This window comes from Leuresthes tenuis, unplaced genomic scaffold (genome assembly GCF_036924035.1).
Source record: "Leuresthes tenuis unplaced genomic scaffold, fLeuTen1.0.hap1 SCAF_13, whole genome shotgun sequence".
Classification (NCBI taxonomy): Eukaryota; Metazoa; Chordata; class Actinopteri; order Atheriniformes; family Atherinopsidae; genus Leuresthes; species Leuresthes tenuis.
In genome coordinates, this window is record NW_027325367.1 from 18267456 (window position 1) to 18286373 (window position 18918).

At 41.2% G+C, this 18918-nt stretch overlaps 1 protein-coding gene across 1 annotated transcript; it reads right to left on the minus strand.

Moving 5' to 3' along the window:
• Positions 1 to 8303: 8303 nt before the first annotated feature.
• snw1 (SNW domain containing 1) lies at positions 8304 to 15122 on the minus strand. Its single transcript, XM_072362410.1, has 14 exons — positions 15086 to 15122; positions 14447 to 14600; positions 14172 to 14333; positions 13853 to 13948; positions 13244 to 13350; positions 12609 to 12713; positions 12140 to 12209; positions 11976 to 12041; positions 11731 to 11847; positions 11490 to 11631; positions 10959 to 11061; positions 10259 to 10376; positions 9743 to 9906; positions 8304 to 9125 (listed from the first exon to the last, which is right to left on the minus strand). The coding sequence occupies exons 1-14, from the start codon at positions 15097 to 15099 to the stop codon at positions 8933 to 8935; spliced, it is 1611 nt and encodes a 536-aa protein (XP_072218511.1). The 5' UTR covers positions 15100 to 15122; the 3' UTR covers positions 8304 to 8932.
• Between the last annotated feature and the right edge of the window lie 3796 nt (positions 15123 to 18918).

The following is an 18918-nucleotide window of genomic DNA, read 5'->3' on the forward strand; positions in this document are numbered from 1 at the left end:
GTGTCTACGAACTAATTTTAAAAACTCTTAACACAGTTGCTTTAGTTAATAGATGCCAATATTACAAGACGTTTCAGCAATGATTAAAAAAGACTGTGAGATCGGAATAAAGTGGCAAAGGATTAATTTCTCACATAATCTTTACGATATCACTGGCTGATTGCACAAGTTGCTGAATATCTCATGACTAAGAACGAACAACTGGACAAAACGGTTGCTGTATCACTCAAACAACTGCAAAAGCCTAGAAAATATATATACACAAAAAAAGAAGAAGAAGAGTTTTTCTTTTGTTACATTTTGAGTGCTTAACAAAGTCATCTTTCCTACAAAACCCGATCATAATTCATGTTCTGACAAAAACTAAAAACTCTAAAGAAACAATTCTATGAGGACACAATGAGAGATATGGGTCAGGTCACAGTCCTGATAGTTAAAATGTTTATACGGATGATTTAGGCTTTGACAACCAGTACTAGCATGATCCCAAATGGCATTGCATTCACATTCTAGTCCTATAAAATGTTTGCTTCTGATGTTTCAAGGACTTTATTTAATCAAACTTATGTAACACGTATGTCCCGGAGTACTGTGTAAAATGGGACTAATGGAGTTTTATATCTGTTCACAAGAAGTCCTTTGTCCTGCATTTTTCCATAAAGAAATTTCATCCAACCGATGCAACAGATGATAGAAATGCCGGGTGATGCAGTCGCTCATTCGATTTTTTTAAATTGAAAAGCTGATCACATTATTTGGTTGGTTTAAAGGTCCAGCTTACAATTGCAGCTTACATTTTACCTGAGAGGCATGTGGGATTGTGAAGCTGATAACATTAATGTATCATTCTGATACAGAGTATACAGAACTGTCTGGGACAGATGCTGTACAAATGCTTTCATCTTCTTAATATTTTCTCCCCAATTACTACAGAGTAATTCTTTATTAACCAAAGGCTACACGGTAGCATTGACTTCAGTACCCTTGCAAAGTAACTCATTGCTACAACAACTTCATAGGTGAAAGAAATGTATCTTACTGGGCTAACAGTAGCTGATTTTGCTAATATATTAGCAAATCACCTATTTCAAGTAGAGACAGAACAGTAGCAGTTACACATGTGCTAGCCACTTTGTTTAGTTTCCACTTAGCTTGCCTAGCTAACTGTTATCCCAAATATTGGATATCTAAAATGCCTTCCCCTTTTTAAAGCAGCTGAATATCCCTATCATATAGTTAACATTTCCTTCTCTCATCATAAAAATGTTTTGATCAGAGATGGCACTTCTTATGTCAGTGGACCATTCTCAAATGTTGAAATTTACAATAACTTGATAAATTGAGGGCTATATATGTACATGGCGTTCAATGCAACAAAAGTCCAGAAATGATAACACCGATGGAGCAAAATACTTATTCATTCTTGTAATACGTCTCAAAAAGAGTTGGAACATGGTCAACATTTGACTGGAAAGTAAGTGGTACTAAGAAGAAACAGCTGGAGGAGCATGTTGCAACTAATTATGCTAACTGGCAGCAGGTCAGTAACATGATTTGGCATTAAAATAATACCATCTCAGAGAAGCAGTTTTTCAGAGGTAAAGATGACAAGAGGTTGGTCAATCTGCAAAAAAACCCAAACAAACAAAAAAACAATCTGCACTGTAACGTGCATGAATGTTGAATTGAAAGACTTTGAATATTAAATCAACTACAATACATAATATCATCGAAAGATTCAGAGAATCTTGAGACATCTCTGAGCGTGAAGGAAACCAACTAAAATCAATACTGGATGCACCTTATCTTTAGGCCTTCAGGCACAGCATTGAAAACAGGGATGATTTTGTCACGGAAATCTCTGCATGGGCTGAGGAACGCTTCCAGACGTCACTGTCTGTGAACATAAACAAATGCAGGTTAATGCTCGATCACGCAAAGAAGAAGCCCGGTGTTGAAAATGATTTAGAAACACCACCATTTTCTTAGGGACAAAGCTAAAAAAAAATGGACTAAGGCTAAGTGGAAACTGCTATTTGGTCAGGCAAATCAAAATGTGAAATACGTTTTTGGAATTCATGGATGCTTCGTCCTCTGCAGTGAAGAGGAGAGAGAACATCCAGCTTGTTATCAGCGCTCATTTCAAAAGTCCTCATTTCTAGAGTATCCGTGCACATCTGGAAAAGCGCATGCTAAAACAATGCTAAAAGGTATATATAGGTTTAAGAGTAACACATGTTCCCATCCACATTATACGTTTTTCAAGAAAGGTCTTTTGTATTTTAGCAAGACAGCATACACTTTGAATCTAGTTATATACATGCAGCACTGATTCAATCCTCACATTATCTGGGTTTGCTAGCCAAATTTGTTAAAACCTTATTTTGTACAGTTTCAGTCGGACTAACAGTCCGACGTTTACATTGATTTTAAAAGCCCAGTTGTGTTCTTCCAAACACAATAATTAGTTTTCTTAATTTTATTTTGATATCAGTGTTCTAAATGATAAACCACATACGGCATCTCTTACAACAGCATGGCTTTGTAGAAGCAAAGGTGCTGAACTGGCTGGCCTGTGGTCCAGACCTTTCACCGACTGAAAACATTTGGCACACCATGAAACACAGATACAACAAAAGACCCAGCAAGAGCAGCTAGAATCTGGGTTCTGCTTTTATGTATATTTCACGCAGCATCCAGTCTTTTTGGCATTGGGGTTGTATATATATGCTCGGTGTGAGCTGTGACACAAGCGGATTTTTGTAATTAGCACATTAGTCGCTATTATGAAATTTTAGTTTCATCGATTATTTGTCTGATGATAATTGCGATTAGCAGTTGAATTGTCACCCAATTAGCTCCATTAAATGTTTAAAAACAATATAGAAATATAGTTTTTTTCCAGTTCCACCCATCTGTATCAAATAAGTAAATGAAGACGATTATGCAACCATGATCTCGATTAAATGAATGCGATTCAATTGTAAATCATGACAGGTTTATTTGTGATAAATGTGACCTCCTGCTACAGCAGAAAAATATCCCAGTGCAGTTTGCAGTACCCAGCTATACAGAGCTATACTATTACATAAACAAATACAGAGGTTGCTTTGGCTCCAGTGTTCCTCCACTTCTGCTGCACTGAAATCAGAAGCGATCCATTCCCGCAATGTGCCCCTAGACAGAGAGAACATAGTCTGTAATTTATTGCTTGAATGAGTCATATCGGGTCTTGAAAGGCCCTAAGTATCTTCATTTAGCCAAGATTAATGAACACCTGCATTAATCCAGACATACTTAAAACATAACCCAAATACTGACGGGAAGATCCACACAACTCTTTGCTTACTAATGCATCATAATCTAAATATTATCAGTGAATGTGACCATCTACCCCAACATAATTATCTGTAATAGTATTGTAATTGCAATGTCTCCATCTCACAAATTATGCTCTTACAGTAATATTCAAATGCCGTATTATTTCCTACTCTCTGAAGATGCACTCCTGCCCTCTTTTGCAATTTTCCTGCTTTGATGTCATCTAATGAAATCACCAGGAGAACCAATTTCTCCTCATACTCCCCTGACAGCCTATTAAGACTCATCGCTACATGAAGTCTAGGCAAGCAGCCATTTTTCAGACTTCAGTTGCATTTAAATGCGGTAAATTACAAATGATGAAATCACAATAGTACATAAGTAACCATATGAATGAGTATTAGAAAACAAGTATATATATATAGTACATATATATGTGTGTGTGTGCATATAGGCAACTCTAGCAGCTCAATCTCAATGTAAGATACTTTCTCTTCAGCTCTTTTCTCAAATAAAGATACTGGCCAGGGCATCAATCAGTTCCTGACACTGAAAATCCCAAAGCAGTCGTTGTGCACTGCTACTGCAGCCTGGCAGGCCCTGTTGGCAGTGTGAAGCAGGAAGGCTGAATTCTTACTGACAGGACCATTAGAGATTGTTACACCTGTCTAAATCATCCCTGTGTAAAAGATTATCCATATTGGAAGCCACTCAGGAGAGGAGGGATTCTTCTCTCCTGGAATCAGGGAAGGCAGGCATGACAGACAGATTGACAAGCAGACTATTTCACAGAGTGCAGTAGACTCTGTCCAGCTCTTGACTGCTGGTATAATGATGAATGAATTCCGGCCTGCATATATGCACAGGTGAGGAACTAATGATAAGAAAGTGACTGAGTGACAGTAGAAAGACAGGTTGCTCAGGTGCGGTGAATACAAGCTTGACAGATATAATTTCCAGATTGTGGCATTTTATGCTGTGTTCACACAGTAAACACACACTTGTGCACACAGTGTGCAGAATGTAGTCTGAAGAAAATGTCTTAAATTAGACCATGTTTTCAATCATGAATGTGCTTAAAGGTAACTAAGACAAAAAGCAGAAATTAATCTTTCAAATGACACCACAGGAACAAGCTTTAAACACAAAACTCATGTATTATCACTTTATAAAGTGATGGCTAACATATTAGCGTTAACATAAAATGCCAAAGCCCAGTCTTTCTTAATCCATTGCTGTTTCCACCTGGATTAATTATACTTTTAGTTATATTTTTGTCTGTTTTTGTGAAGGAGTGGACTTTACAACTTTGTCTTAAAAGCTGAAACCAAGACAATAAGCTAAGACAATAAAACGGTCTACTGAGAAAAGGAACTGAAAAGCTAGGAGATCACTTTTCGTGGATTAGTCATTATGAGCATTTTTTTTTTTACCTTTAAACTATCACAGAGAGGTGGGTGTTTGGAAGTATACCAGCCTTCGTTATGTGCATTCCCAGCCTTGAAACTGCCCTGGAGCGTTTTGGGGATGAGAAACCTTTTTTTGGGTTGGACTCATGAGAAATCAGTTTCTTACTCGCTGTAGACAAGAGTTGAAAATTATTCTCAAATCTCAAAAATGTCACAACAGTTGGAGCAGTTGCTATGATGTGGATCTTTGCACACGGTCACTAGACAGTTGCCCAACTGCCACAGCGCTTTCTCAACTGCAGGACATTCGTGTAGCAACATGGTGTCTTGGAATACGACCTCAGTCAAAATAACGACAATATTAAAACAAGCCTTTCGGTAAGCAGGTTCAACTTGTATCACTTGTGCATGTCTGTATCTGCTTTCAGATAAATGTCAGGTTCACTTTGGTTCTGGGTGGTACATGTCAGGGTGTCTTTGGATGCAAACTGTTGAACTGTGATTGCTTCTGCCTCACAGAATACTCATGGGTTTGACCACAAGCCAATTCGAACTTCACCTTCATGTCGACGTTTTCTTCTCTGTTTCTATTAATGCTGTCCTTTTGCAGGGGGCGGGGGGCAAAACATACCCACCTTACTCTGCCACTGATTGGTCTAAGTCAGGGATGTCAAACTCCGGTCCTCGAGGGCTCGAGGTTTTAGATGCTTCCCTGCTTCAATGCAGCTGAATCAGATCAATGCATTATTAGCAGGCTTGTGCAGAACTTAACAATCTTTCGAAGAGATCAATTTCATCTGAATCAGGTGTGTTGAAGCAGGGAAGCATCTAAAACCTGCAGGACAGCGGCCCTCGAGGACCGGAGTTTGACATCCCTGGTCTAAGTTTACTTATCAACCTTGAGCCCTAAACAGTTTCACTCAAAATTTACCAGCCAATCAGTTTATGAATATCAATGAGTCAGCCTGCTATAAAAGCGTTCGTGTCTCAGCAGGAGAAACACACACCATGACTCACCAGGTGAAAACAATACGCCGTTGTGTCTGGTAAATTAACTCAGCTTTCAGTCATTTTTACATCCTTGCCAGCGGTGCCACAATGCCACAACTCTGCCTGAATAACTGCCTCAACGCAGCAACTTTTGATACTTTAAGAAGAGAAAAGAAAAACTGCGAGAGAGATTAGATCTCTCTCTCTGGTCGCCATCTTCAACAGGTGCATCAGTGATGACATTGATCACCCAACTTCTTGCTCTACTGCCAGAGCACAGAGGAATGAAGGTGAAATATCACAAAAGGCGTCTTGGAATAAACCAAGCTATCCCCCTTGAAGTCCAAACAGTGGAACGATGTGCTGCAACAACTCAATATAGTTTATTATTTCTTGCTTTATTTGCTCGTGAAGCAGCGATAAGGAGCTATCCATCATGGCCTCTGTCTGCGACCGGGGGATTCCATTACGGCCCAGACAATATGTTCACGCTTTACATCGAACAGCACACAAAGGCAGTGCCAAAGAACCAATTTCCTCTTACCTTCATGAATAAAGAATCTCATTCATCTTCCTCTGTTCACATTTATAAAGGCAGACAACAACAGAGTGGAGACCCATTATCAAGCTGTCTTCGGTGGCTCAGCAATAAGCTGGGCACAAACGCAGGCTGATCTTTTCTTCTGTTTGGAGATAGAAAACCCGCTAAATAGAAAAGCTTGGACTTGGATCTTTAAAACATTTTTCTTGTCCATTTTCACATGTGCAACGATTATGACTCCTCTTACGATTCGGTTACGCTAAGCTGGTATGTGTCCCACTGATTCACACCAGGCCTTAAAGATTAAAGCCCGGTGTTCCTAAATCATATTATCGTTTTCAAGCAGCCAACCTAACATTAACTCAAACATTCTCACACAGGCAAATGGAATATTGCCAAGTGAAACAGGGACATAAAAATTCAGATGACTTTTAAACATGTCAGCTTCTTTCCACACAACAGCGGGCCGTTGTTCAACCACTTCAGAGCCGCTTTGCTGCAGCTGAGTGAAGGACAAATGTTTTTGCCAGACTCCATAGTTGGAGGACAGAAGGCAGAGAAACTTATCTGCTTCAAAGCACTTTTTCCTCTGACCCAACAGACAGAGTTGCTTTGACTCTGATCTCCAACGGTAAAAAATAATTAATTTAAAGCCGTTATCTGTTCCAGTTTCATTCATTCTTGTCTGGTTTCTACCCCGCTGCACCCATTCAGTATATTTATATCCATTAGCCATGTCTTCATACAGTTTGTATAGTTAGTGATCATTCCTGCAACAGATCAGACTGTTAGGAAGACGAGCTCAGGCATTTTGAAAGGACAACAAACAGCTTCCTGACAGTAACAGCGTAGTGTAGCTGGAATAATCATTGCATATACAATTCTGGGACTTGTATAATTAAAAGGCTCTTCATAATGTATGAAATTCATTATGATTTCATGAGTTTTGCTAAGATCAAATGTTAGGCAGACTGGTGAATATTACAACTCTGGTAAACAAGGTTGGCTTTCATCACCTGAAGGACATGCAGGAAATGTGCCAAGTAGGAATTTTCTACGGAATTCGGTTCAGTTTGGCTTAGATTCCGCTCTGGCTTTGAAGTCTGAACAGTTTCTACAGACAGAGCAGGCCTCAAAGATTTACTCTGGCTTTAAAAAAAAAAGTCTGGTTGTTCACACAGCCTGCCTTGTAGCTTGTCTTTTAGTTTTATGTGCGCTATAACTCTGAACACCTTCAGCCTTTCGTCATGTCAGTTTTCAGTGGGGCGGACTGCTCTCATTTGGGTGGTTACTGGTCTGTTAACGTTAGGTGGGTGTTATGAGTCGACCCAGCTTCCACAGAACAGCCCAGAACCCAAGGTTCCCCAGCAGAACATTGCATTTTACTGATAGTTGAACCACAGAGTGCACCGGAGAAGCCGGAGCGAGCAGGCATGGCTCCAAGGCATCATTTCTCAGGTAGTGGTGGAAAAACAAAGGCAGCCAACTCCAGAACACGACACAAAACGCAACACCGCCACTCATGGAAACATAAATCTTGTGCACGTAACAACTGTCTAAGCCCTTCTGAGGCATGACTGAAGGATGGCTTGGTGCAGATTTTTGAGCTTGCTGAGCTGTGTAATGTCACGGTGATTACTCTCCAAAGCATGGGAAAATAAAACTGTCAGGCTGCATGAATCATAATTAATTGTAATTAATTGGACTAGCTCTGGTGTAATTGTCGCATAAATTGCAGGACCCGTTTCTAGAAAAAAAAGTGCAACTACTCAGGCTTTGTAATTGATGGCTTTTCTGAATGCACTTCAGACATTTAATCATCCGTTGCAATGGGCTGCATTACTCAGGAAATGAATAAAGTAATGAGACTCTACTAAGACAAAACTACAACAATTACTAAGCTAATGAACTTCCCACTGTGTAAAACAAGTTTTGTTTAAGCAACTCCTGGACTGGAAAAGCTGCCGGGAAGAAAGCGACAAGTGAGAATTGCAGGATTTGTAAATACAAATCTCTTTAAACTCAGTAAGAAAGAAACTCCATTTAGACACTATGAAATTTATTCAGTTGGTAGTAATGTACAAGATTTAGAAAGCTGGTTCGCTTTAAATGCTCCAGATAAGTTTAGGTCACTGTGCATATCTGACGGACTGCTCAGCCAAATACAAGAGGGTTTTAAATAAAACGCAGCTCACGAAAAGAAAAAGAGGAAGTGAGGGGGTAGAAATGAGGAAAATGGTAAATAACAGACAGTAAATGTTCCTGTTGGGTTTCCTGCTGGGGTTTGTAAAGCTTTAATATCACTAAATTACAGACCACATCTGCAAGAACACTGGCTGTGCTGTACAGAATAATGCAGCGCTTACAGTTAGCATTTTAACTCACTTCTGTTATACTTAACTTGTCCATTTCTATCCTGTCCAACTCGACACTTGGAAGTTCAAAGATTAGATTATAGGAGCCAAGTGACAAGTGTGGGGGAATAAAAATGAAAATAAAATAAAAAAGAGGAGAGAAGACAACCCCCCCCCCCCAACCTATTTCCTACTGAGAGATGACAAAAATCTGTTTTTATGTATAGTACAGTTTCACTGAGCCACAGAGAGAGAGCGATGCGACTCCTCATCTCATCCTCTCATACGCCATCAGGTTGTCAAACACACGCTCCGTCTCACTCCTTCCTGCGTTTCTTGTCGTGGTAGTCGTCCTTCGAGCGGTTGCTGGTGGACGGCCTCTTCGAGCCGCCGTGGTGCTTGGCTTGCTCCAAGAACTTGTCCAGACCGAAGGGATCGTCCTCAAACTGGACCGGCCCTTCCCGCCTCTGACTGTGGTCAGCGCCCGAGAACTCTTTGTCCGGCGCAAACCTGACAGTGAAAAGAATGATCATTACCGAGTTCCAGCCTCCTACTTTTACAGATGTGCCACGCCGTTCACCGCGCTCTATCACCAGGCTGAAGGGACAGAAAATCAAGCTGATCTTTCACCAATGCATCGCATCACCGCCGGAGCCTGGGCGTGTTGGGTAGTGATGCTAACAGACACCTCCACTGAGGTATCAGACGGATACCTGGGGCAAGGAGGAAAGTCTAAACCGGACACCTTTCGTCTTTGATCTCTCAGCAGCACTGCATCAAAAACAGTCCTCCATCACCCGCACCGCCCCAACCTTTTCTGATTTGGGTTTGTACGATTCAGGAGAGCTGGGTGTTGTCTTAAAGGTGGTTTGGGATTAGTCTTGCTCGGAGCTAAATAAACCTTTAGATTTCACTGCTTTTGTAAATTCGATTGTCAATGGCAACACGGTCCGGTAAACTGCTCATTAGCTTCTCATTTGTTGGCATTTGTCACACCGAATTTAATCAAGACTCTGAAAAACATCAACCCGCTAAATTTTCCTTGGTAGTAAATATGGCAAAGATGCAACACTGTCGATGAACAAATGAGTAAAATGAAGGTGTTTGCTAAAAATAATCCATGGTACCTGTTGTTCCGCATAAGGGAGTCAAAGTCATCTGTGTAGGCGTCTTTGTCAATGTTCTTGCTGGGCCTGTAGAGGTTGGACGCCATGTCTTTTCCACTGCGGAACGGCTGGTCGTACACGTTGTATGTATCGTCTTCACCGCCAGCAAAACCGCTATCCATACCCTGAAAAGTCAAGACGGGGGGAAAAAGGAAAAGTGAGTCACGGGGAATAGCTACAACCTTTGTTAAGGTTCTTTCGGCAAATGCGTCCACTGAGTGGCTCTTTGCAACGACCTCATGGGATGTGTCTCGGTTAAGTGTTTTTCAAAGCCATCTGTCATGTTTGATATGCGACTCAACCTTAAAACCATGTTTCCATGTCAAGCAAAACACTGGAGACTTCAACGTGTCGTGAACACTGGAGGTTAAAGTGAACCCTCTACATTTCAGTATGGAGTAGATTTCCGCCCTTAAATCGCCAAATATGGCCCGAGTCTGGATTCATATATGAAAGGAGGCATGGAAACGCTCGCACCTTGCTCTGATTGAAGAGCCGCTGGTCGTACTGCGCTTCGTTGGAGGAACGAGGGTTGGGTTTGCCCAGAGCGATGAGCTCACTGACGTCTCTGTCCTGATCTCTCTGTAGTTTCGACCTGGGACAGACAATGAGAAATGAAGACAGGTAGTTAGCACAAACCCCAGCAATGACACGAAAACAAAGGGCTACCAACACCAGAAGACCTCCAAGAAAGTAGGACTATCATCACTATAAAATCTAAATAAACAAAGAGTGAAAAAAAAAGTTTAGGTATTAAATAAGAAAACTTTTCCTTGTGTACTCAGTGACCTTGAGATCCACGTCAAAGTGAAGTAAAAGGTAAGGATTTTTCTGAAAACAAGATCTCTGCTTTCTGACAGCTGGAATAGTGATTGTAATGAGCTCTCACTTTCTCCAGGGACCCACAGACCCCATCGACTGACAACCCGCCAGCGCACTCAGAGCCTTAAACACACACGGATCATGCATCGCAAACACACACAAACAGTCTGCAGATAGTCGCGCATAACGAACTGCTGCAGCGCTCTGCAGGATTCTCGGTGTGTTTGCTCAGTATTACCGCTGCCCTCGTTAAAGATTCAGCACCGAGCGGCGCATCTGTGCAGCTGTAGGTCTATTTCGAGGGAGCAGAGTCGCTGGGTTTACATGTTGTGTGTTTAAAGTGTGCGTCCGGCACCTCTTATCGGGAGCAGCCCTGGAAATGTTCCGTTCGTGAATCCTATCTTTCCTTCTGTCGTGGCGCATCATGTCACGCTCCCTGGCTTCGCTGTCCTCGCCACCTGCCACAGGAGAGAGGGGGGTGGTGGATGAGAAGAGGGAGAAAAGGTGCAAGGAAACAAATGGAAGCAAAAAAACAAGACAAGGAAACCCTATATATTGTCATAGGAAGCGAACTAGCATATTTATAACAGAAAACGTTAAATACAAAAATAGATCAATTCAGTTTTTATAGTTTGAGTAAATCTTCTGTATCTCAGTCATTCAAAGAGGAGCATGGCATGCAATGCTCACATTTCTCTTCTTAAGATAAATAAACCACCCATGTTCCAGCTGTGGAACCAGCAAAAGCAGAAATAAGACAGTCTGATCTGTTGGCTGAGACCACCTCGCACCTTTATATGCCACAAATACACACGCCTGCCACAGATGTTTGAATATTAACAGAGCGTAAAAATACCCTTTTCCTTCTTGGCTCTTCAGGACTCACCTTTGTCACCGTGGCTTTTGATCCCTGCCCTGTGGTCTCGAGCCATCTGGGCCAGCTCCCTGAGTTTCTCCTCTTTCTTTTCCTTCTCCTTTTGAGCCATCTTCTTCTCCACCTGGGCTCGCATCTCCACAGCCTCTCTGGCCTAAACACACGATCGCCGTTCAATTTCGAACAAAAAGAGCACATCTCAAAACAACAACAAAACAAAGCATTTCAAATCCATCTCCTGCAATCGCGTTACCTTTCTATCGGCAATGTAAAGGGCCTCGGCCAGCTTGGCGAAGTTCTCATTAATGTGAACGGTTTGCAGACCCCGTCCGTCAGCAGCCAGACGTTTGTCAAGAGGAATGGTGTAACCCTGAGTTCAAGCAAGCACAGTGAAATAGAAATAAAACTATCAGGCATCGTTGTGATAGAACATACCTTGTGCTTGACAGCTGGACAAAGAACACATTTAAATCCCAGTTAACTCTGGCGACACATTACCTTAGCGTTCTTCCAGTTGGAGATGCATGGCGGAATCTTCCACTCCTGCTGCTCCTTGACTGTCATCTACAACAAAATAAACCATCAATCACAGCGCGAGCAATCTCACTTTGCTGTAGAGTGCGACATTAACGGGCTGAAAAGCAGAATACTGCCAACGCTACCTTTCTGCTTGGAGAATGCATGACGGGGGCAGGCGGCGAAGGAGGTCCTCGAGGAATCTTCTTGTTGATTCTGAAACATGCATTGATCCACATTACATTCACTTCCACCTTCAAAGAGTTGGCTGCCATAAATGAGATGCTTTGAAAAATCTTTGCGTCAGCCCTAGGCTTCAGGTTTGAAATATCGCAGGCTGATAATGACCGATAATGAGGTGTTTGCATAACAATATCTGTTGAATTCATTCTGTCAAATTTGAGCCTGTGTAATTTGAACTGGTATTGCTTCTGTAAGTCTGTATTAACATGCAACCAAAATATTCTAAATGACTTAAAACGAATGAGTTTGAACATTACTCAATGCTTAATTCAAAGGTACATAACAGAAATATCAATGAGCCCTTATTACAGAATGGGGAAAGTGTTCTTCAGACATGTTTTAAAGCTACTGTGATTGAGATGGTTTACTTACTTAAAACGAGGAGGTTCCATGGGGTCTTTCTGCATTTCCACCATGCGGATCACTCTCTGTTTGGCCCCTGAATTAAAAGCCACTCCCTGCTGGGACGGGGTGTATCTACAAGACACAGACAGCACACATCTTTGCATTGTTTTTTTGTTGTGGGTGGTGGTGTACAACGATGTTAATAAAATCAATTACAATGACTCTGTCAACGTGAATTTCATGTGCCATCACACCCTTCCATTAAAGCACCATAAACACTATAATGGACACACTTTTACAGACACACAATTTATGCACATCATTGCACGAGATTCAATTTGAACCTTTAAAACAAAAAACTGTAGCACGGCACTGCCTATAATAGACACAGCACCCCAGGAAGGTCTCGTTTTCTTTGTGTGAGCATCATGAGAAATTGCTGCCTGAATTATTAAAAAAAAACACAACAACAACAACAACATGGGTGGAATTCCAAGCACCTACTGAAAAATGTTCTGGCAACAATCACCAGCTTCAATCCTATATTTCTACTGTATGACATCAAAGCACTATTTAAACTGGACGTCGACGTTGCCGCCCGCCCGCTGGAATGTGTTTACAAGTCAAAATGGTGCCGTTCGTGGTCCGACTCAAATCTGTACCTGATGTACTGCGCAGGAGCTTGTTTGTCTGCAGCTCTTACAGGCATGGCAGCAGCAATCTTCTGAGACACCTGCTTTTCCAGGGCAGCACGGGTCTTCTCCGTCAGCTACAACGGGCACAAAACCATAATCACAAACACTTTTATAGCACTTACTGGTAAGTAAATTAAAGTTTGACCAAAGCATGAACACATGGTAGTCAAAACAACTTTATCAGTGATCAGAATGATAAACTCTTTAGGTCTTAGACAAAGCGGAACTGAACTTTTTGTTTCTTAAAGACGGAGATTATCTGAGCTTTAACAGGCTGAGAAGTACTTCCGGCTTTCGGAATGTCCCATCAGGGTTGTTCGAACTGTGTTAGGCTTTGATGACAGCGAATCTACACAAAGGTAATGATAATCTGTTGTTTCTTATCACTCAATGATGTCAAAATGATTACAGTTGTAATAAAAGCAGAAGAACTAAAGACCAAATGCTCTCTTTGGGCAGAGATTGATTATATGACCTTTTAGCAGTCAAAGTAAAAGCCGGTGGCTTAATTTGAAGGCAGCCTGCAAATTAAGTCTTGACGGTCTTTCAGCGCACGGCACTTGCACAAAGTCTTACCTCCTGAACAGCCTCCTCATCAGGCTTCCGTAGTTCTGAAGCGTCTTCGTTAAGAACTTCCTTCGGAAGCAGATCAGTGTACTTACTGAAGACCACCTGCAAAAATGACAGAGGAGAAACGCTTAAAAATGACAAACAAAAAAAAAACACTGAAAACACAACGCCTCTTCTTGTAAAAGCATCAAATAATGAAAGAATGAGACGTGTGGGTAATGACCAAACCTCAAACTTAATATTTTTACATAGACACAAAACTTTTACAGCAAGTTAAGAGGGTATTTTCTGACGGTTTTGTTAAAGCAAAGTCTTGTTCAAATACCTTATCTTTCCCCTGTCCTTGTCTGGCGATGGCGTCATATTTAACTTTTCCTTCTGCATCCACCTGCAACGCCAGGGCATTGGACGTCTTCTTCTTCCTGCCCATCTCCAGAGGAAACTGGGCCACATGGATCTCTGGGAAAGCTCCTCCATCTCCGAAGTCCTTCACAAACACAGAATTGTACGAATTATACGACATCCATGTCTACATATTGCAGATCTAACCGAAGGCAACCCAAATACCGTTTCATGATTAGCTGTGACAAAAGGATTTACCTCAAGTGTCCGCGGCACCCAGCCTTTTCTGTGCCCGTATGGAGGAGGGTCTCTGCGGGACGAAACCAGGGCGGTGGAGAAGGACTTCTGGGCACGGAGCCTCTCCTCTGCCTCTAGCTGGTCTTGCGACAGCTGCGTCGGCGCCGGTAAAAAGCTTAGCACACAAAAGAGCAGTTTGTTTCAGTTGAACTTTTTCTTATAGTGGACCAAAAGCCATAAACACAAACTAGCATTAGCCGCTAATGACAATGATTAGCTAAGCCTGAAAAGTAATAACAGCGCTATCTGAGCAGGTGAGAAGGTTAGAAATGTAGCCAACAGTTAAGCCATATGTCATTGAAACTTTACTGACTCAAAGTGAAGAACATAATAACCCCCAACACAATTACACAATCGATTCACTTGTTTAGCGACGACTGTTGCGTGCTGCTAAGCTAGCTAAAGCTAAACGTTTAGCTGACGACATTTTACTAGCTAGCAGTGGTTAATACCGTTAGCCTCGAATGAATCGTGGCAGACGAAAAAAAATCGATGTTACGTATTAAAACTAATGTATACATCGCACATTTTATGGCGAAAACGCCATCTGGTAACAGTTTAGTCAGATTTGAACACACAAGGCCTTGTTTAGGGACTCACCTCGTCAGAGACATGTTTCCCCTTTCTTCCTGAGCATAAAAAATGGACATGCGCAGTCATAGTATAAACCGGAACCGAATAGAGCTGAAAATAATAGAAGTAGAAATAGCAGGAGAAACAGGGCTTTCTTGTCAAACATATATAAGTAAAAATAACCAAATCTCTTTGTTAAAATTATATTATTTCAAGAGTTATTAAATCTCAAGCTTTTTCACTTGTGTAGCTACAAAAACGAAATCTCTTTTGGACCACAAAATGAGCAAGGAAATAATTTTTAAGGGCAGCATTTTATAACAGTTGTAACAGGAGAGGTACAGGAGTTGCAAATAACTTTGACATTTCAAGTGTCCCTGTAAGGCTCGGCAGTGTAACAAGAAGTGAACCTATATGAATGACTCGCCTATGCAATTTCTGCAGATGGGATTACTGTCAACAGCCTCTTGTGTCCTGCTAACTGCTTAAAGCATCTACTAAAGTTATCTATCAAAAACGTATTCCCTCAAAGTGTTTGCCAATAGAACAGAGATGAGAGAAGGTGTTGATTGCCATCATTGTAATCTGTCCCGCAGCTGTTAGTTTGAGTGTCAGGTAATATTGCCATGGTGGCATAAAATCAAGAGCTGAGCTGCTGCTATTTAGAGTACAAATATATAACTTCTTATGTCATTGTTGTTGTTTTTTTTAAAACTGTGAGCACAACTTCATTTTATAAAACCTCTGAAATAACTTCTCGCTGCATTCACAAGCAAATGCAGTTGTTGTTGCTAGTTTGATTGATCTGCTTAAAGAAAATGATGAATGTACCGTTGAGACCTCTTGATTGTACCAAGAACTTCACACCAGTAGTTTAAACATTGCTTGTATATCTCTGCTTTTGTCAAAACTATTGATTCCATATAGTTATAATGACAGCAGAAATGGATCCAGGAGGAAACCCCCGAGCTGTTTCAGACTACTGAACAGGTGACAAATATTAAAGCTTGCCAAGTGAGTATTGTCATGGTAGAGAGGAGTTATGCAACGTCACCTTAATAGACTCTCTTGTTATGATGAATGTGATGAATATCTTGACTCGGGACTCTCCTGCCATAATGGTCAGCAATAAAAGTGACATCCCTGCTGTGAAAGACTGTTGTTCTGGTGTCCTCCCATTTTTCACTTGTGTGTTCTTTTTGAAGCCATTGACTTCTTTCTTTCTGTCTTTCTCCCATGCTTCCCCTCTGTCTCTGCTCCCTTCCCATCTTTCATCCCTCTCTTCCCTCTGTATTTCTCTGTGGAGGAGGCAGTCTGTCAGTCTCTCAGCAGAGAGATAGTTTATTAATATGACACAGGGTAAAAGGACATGTCAGAGGAAATCAATCACCAGGCTGTGGCATGGGACAAGAACACTTTTAATAAACCCAATCATTGTGCTGCTTTTTTAATGTGCTTGACATTTAACATTGAGGAGCCTCACACCATCAAGCTTTCTCTCCCTGGACACGAAGGATCGAGAATACTAATGTAGAGGGCACTTTTCACCATTCAGCTGAAATGTCCCTCCGGTGAGTTTGTAAGTTAGATTTAGACATGAGAGTTCCCTTGAAAATAACAGGGGATGTTATAAATTCAGTTTTTGGAAGATGGAAGAATGCTCGTGTCATATCCCTCAGACAGCAGCATCCGTGGTTGGCTGTCTTTTAAAATGGGAAATTAGTGGTAAAAAGGCTTGAATGGAATTTGGAAATGAGAGATGACGGCTATGGAGAAGGCTTATTCTCTTTTTCTGCAAATCAGCATTTAATGGAATGCACTCATCATCTTAAGGCCACGGAGGGAGCACATATGCGCTGCTAGCTCTATTTCTTAAAATGAGGTTGTTAGAAAGGGCTTTGATGCAAGCCGACATGGAGGTGGCACAGCTACTGGCTCTGTGGATGCTCTCGCCGACTGGAGTGAGAGTGGAGCAGAGGAGGGTGACACATGCCCTGAGATTCCTCACTGTACCACACCTCCAGTGTTACTTTAGAGCACAAGGGACTAGGATAAAAATTGTAGAATAATAATTTGATCATTTTTTAACAGACACAAATACGTGGGAAATATTTCACAGGCTCACTAACTCCAATTGGATGTCAGCCACACACTCCAAAAAAAGTTGGAAGAGATGCAAAGAAAAACAGAAAGGTTTATAGGAAATGCAATTAACATTGCTTGAGAAGATTTTGCAATCAACAGATTAATCGGTGACAGGTGGGAGTGTTGAGAAAGGATTGAGAATAAAAGGAACCTCTACCATGAATTTTGTCTTTCCAAGCAAGAATTGGTCGTGACTTGCTGCTCTGTGCCAAACTGTGAGAGAATCGTCGATACGCTATAAAAAAAACATGGCAAAGAACTTTAATGTATTTATCTAACTATTATTTTACTTTCGACATCGAAAGAACATCATTCTGTGAGAGGACTCAGGTAGTGTGGAGAAATCACTGAAGCTGTGGATGCACTGATTTTGGAATTCTTGGCTGGTACTGATGTTAAAGAAAAATGATTTGAGTGATTGTTTTAAAGTGTTTCAGATACATTTTTCAGATACAGTGTTTCTATAATCTTTGAATGAGCCAAAATTATTTCATACAAATGTATCAAAAACTTTTATTATAACCTTTTACATAAAGAGATCCATTCTTCTGTAAAACACCAGATAAATATTTACACTGCCATTGGTTGATGCCAACTTGCAGATGGCTGATTGTAGTCAAGAAGCTCAATATCGACTGATACTGATGTGGACCGAGATATGTGCATCATTTAAAGCCAGAAACCACAGATGGATGTGTGTGACCTTTAAATTCTCAGGTGGTTCTGCATTAGGATCCATCCTGACACCATGATCAATACTGAAACAAGCTCTATATAGGTTATACTGTTATATATTGGGGGCCGCACACTGGTGTGGTGGTTAGCATCACTGCCTCACAGCAGGAGAGTTCCTGGTATGAATTCACCGTGTAGAGTTTGCATGTTCTCCCCGTGTATGTGTGGGTTCTCTTCAGGTACTCTGGCTTCTTCCCATTGACCAAAAGCATGCATGTCAGGTTAATTGGTGATTCTAAATTGTCCCTAGGAGTGAGTGTGCATGGTTGTTTGTCTGTGAGTGGTCCTGTGATGGACTGACAGCCTCTTTCCCAATGAAAGCTGGGATAGGCTTCAGCCCCTCCGTGACCTAACTTGGATTAAGCAGATATAAAAAAGGAATGGATGTTAAATATTGAGCTTGGGAGTACCTTGAAAAACTCTTACTAAACGCAGTCCACTAGTGGACTTCATTGCTTTAGTTTCTTTAGTTACATTTACTCCAGAAATGTAACCAAGAAACTGTAGTACACAAGGAAGAAGCCATACATCAACTCTGTGCAGAAACACCGCCGAGTATTCTGAGCACAAGCTCATCTCAGATGGACATAAAGACAGAAGAAAAGTTGGGTTCTGTGCAAGACCATCTAGGCTGTTATTTGCAAAAGGTGCAAAAGCGCATCAGTTTCCATAGAAAGTATGATTAGCATATTTATGAAAGTACCACAGATGATCATGAGATATATTGGAATTTAGAGAGACAACAAGGCATAGTCATTTCCAAGGAGACGGTTATGTCAGCGGGATAGTACCAGACCTCATTAAGCACAACAGTGTGGCCTCATATACAATGAGTGTGCGTGCGACTGTCTTGCCTGCAGTCTAGATCAGTCTCCAACTGAAAATGTAGGGCACATCATCAAACAGGAAATCAGACAGTAATGATTATGTGATGATGATGATCTGATGTTCAGCAATAATGGACATGGACTATTCTTGCA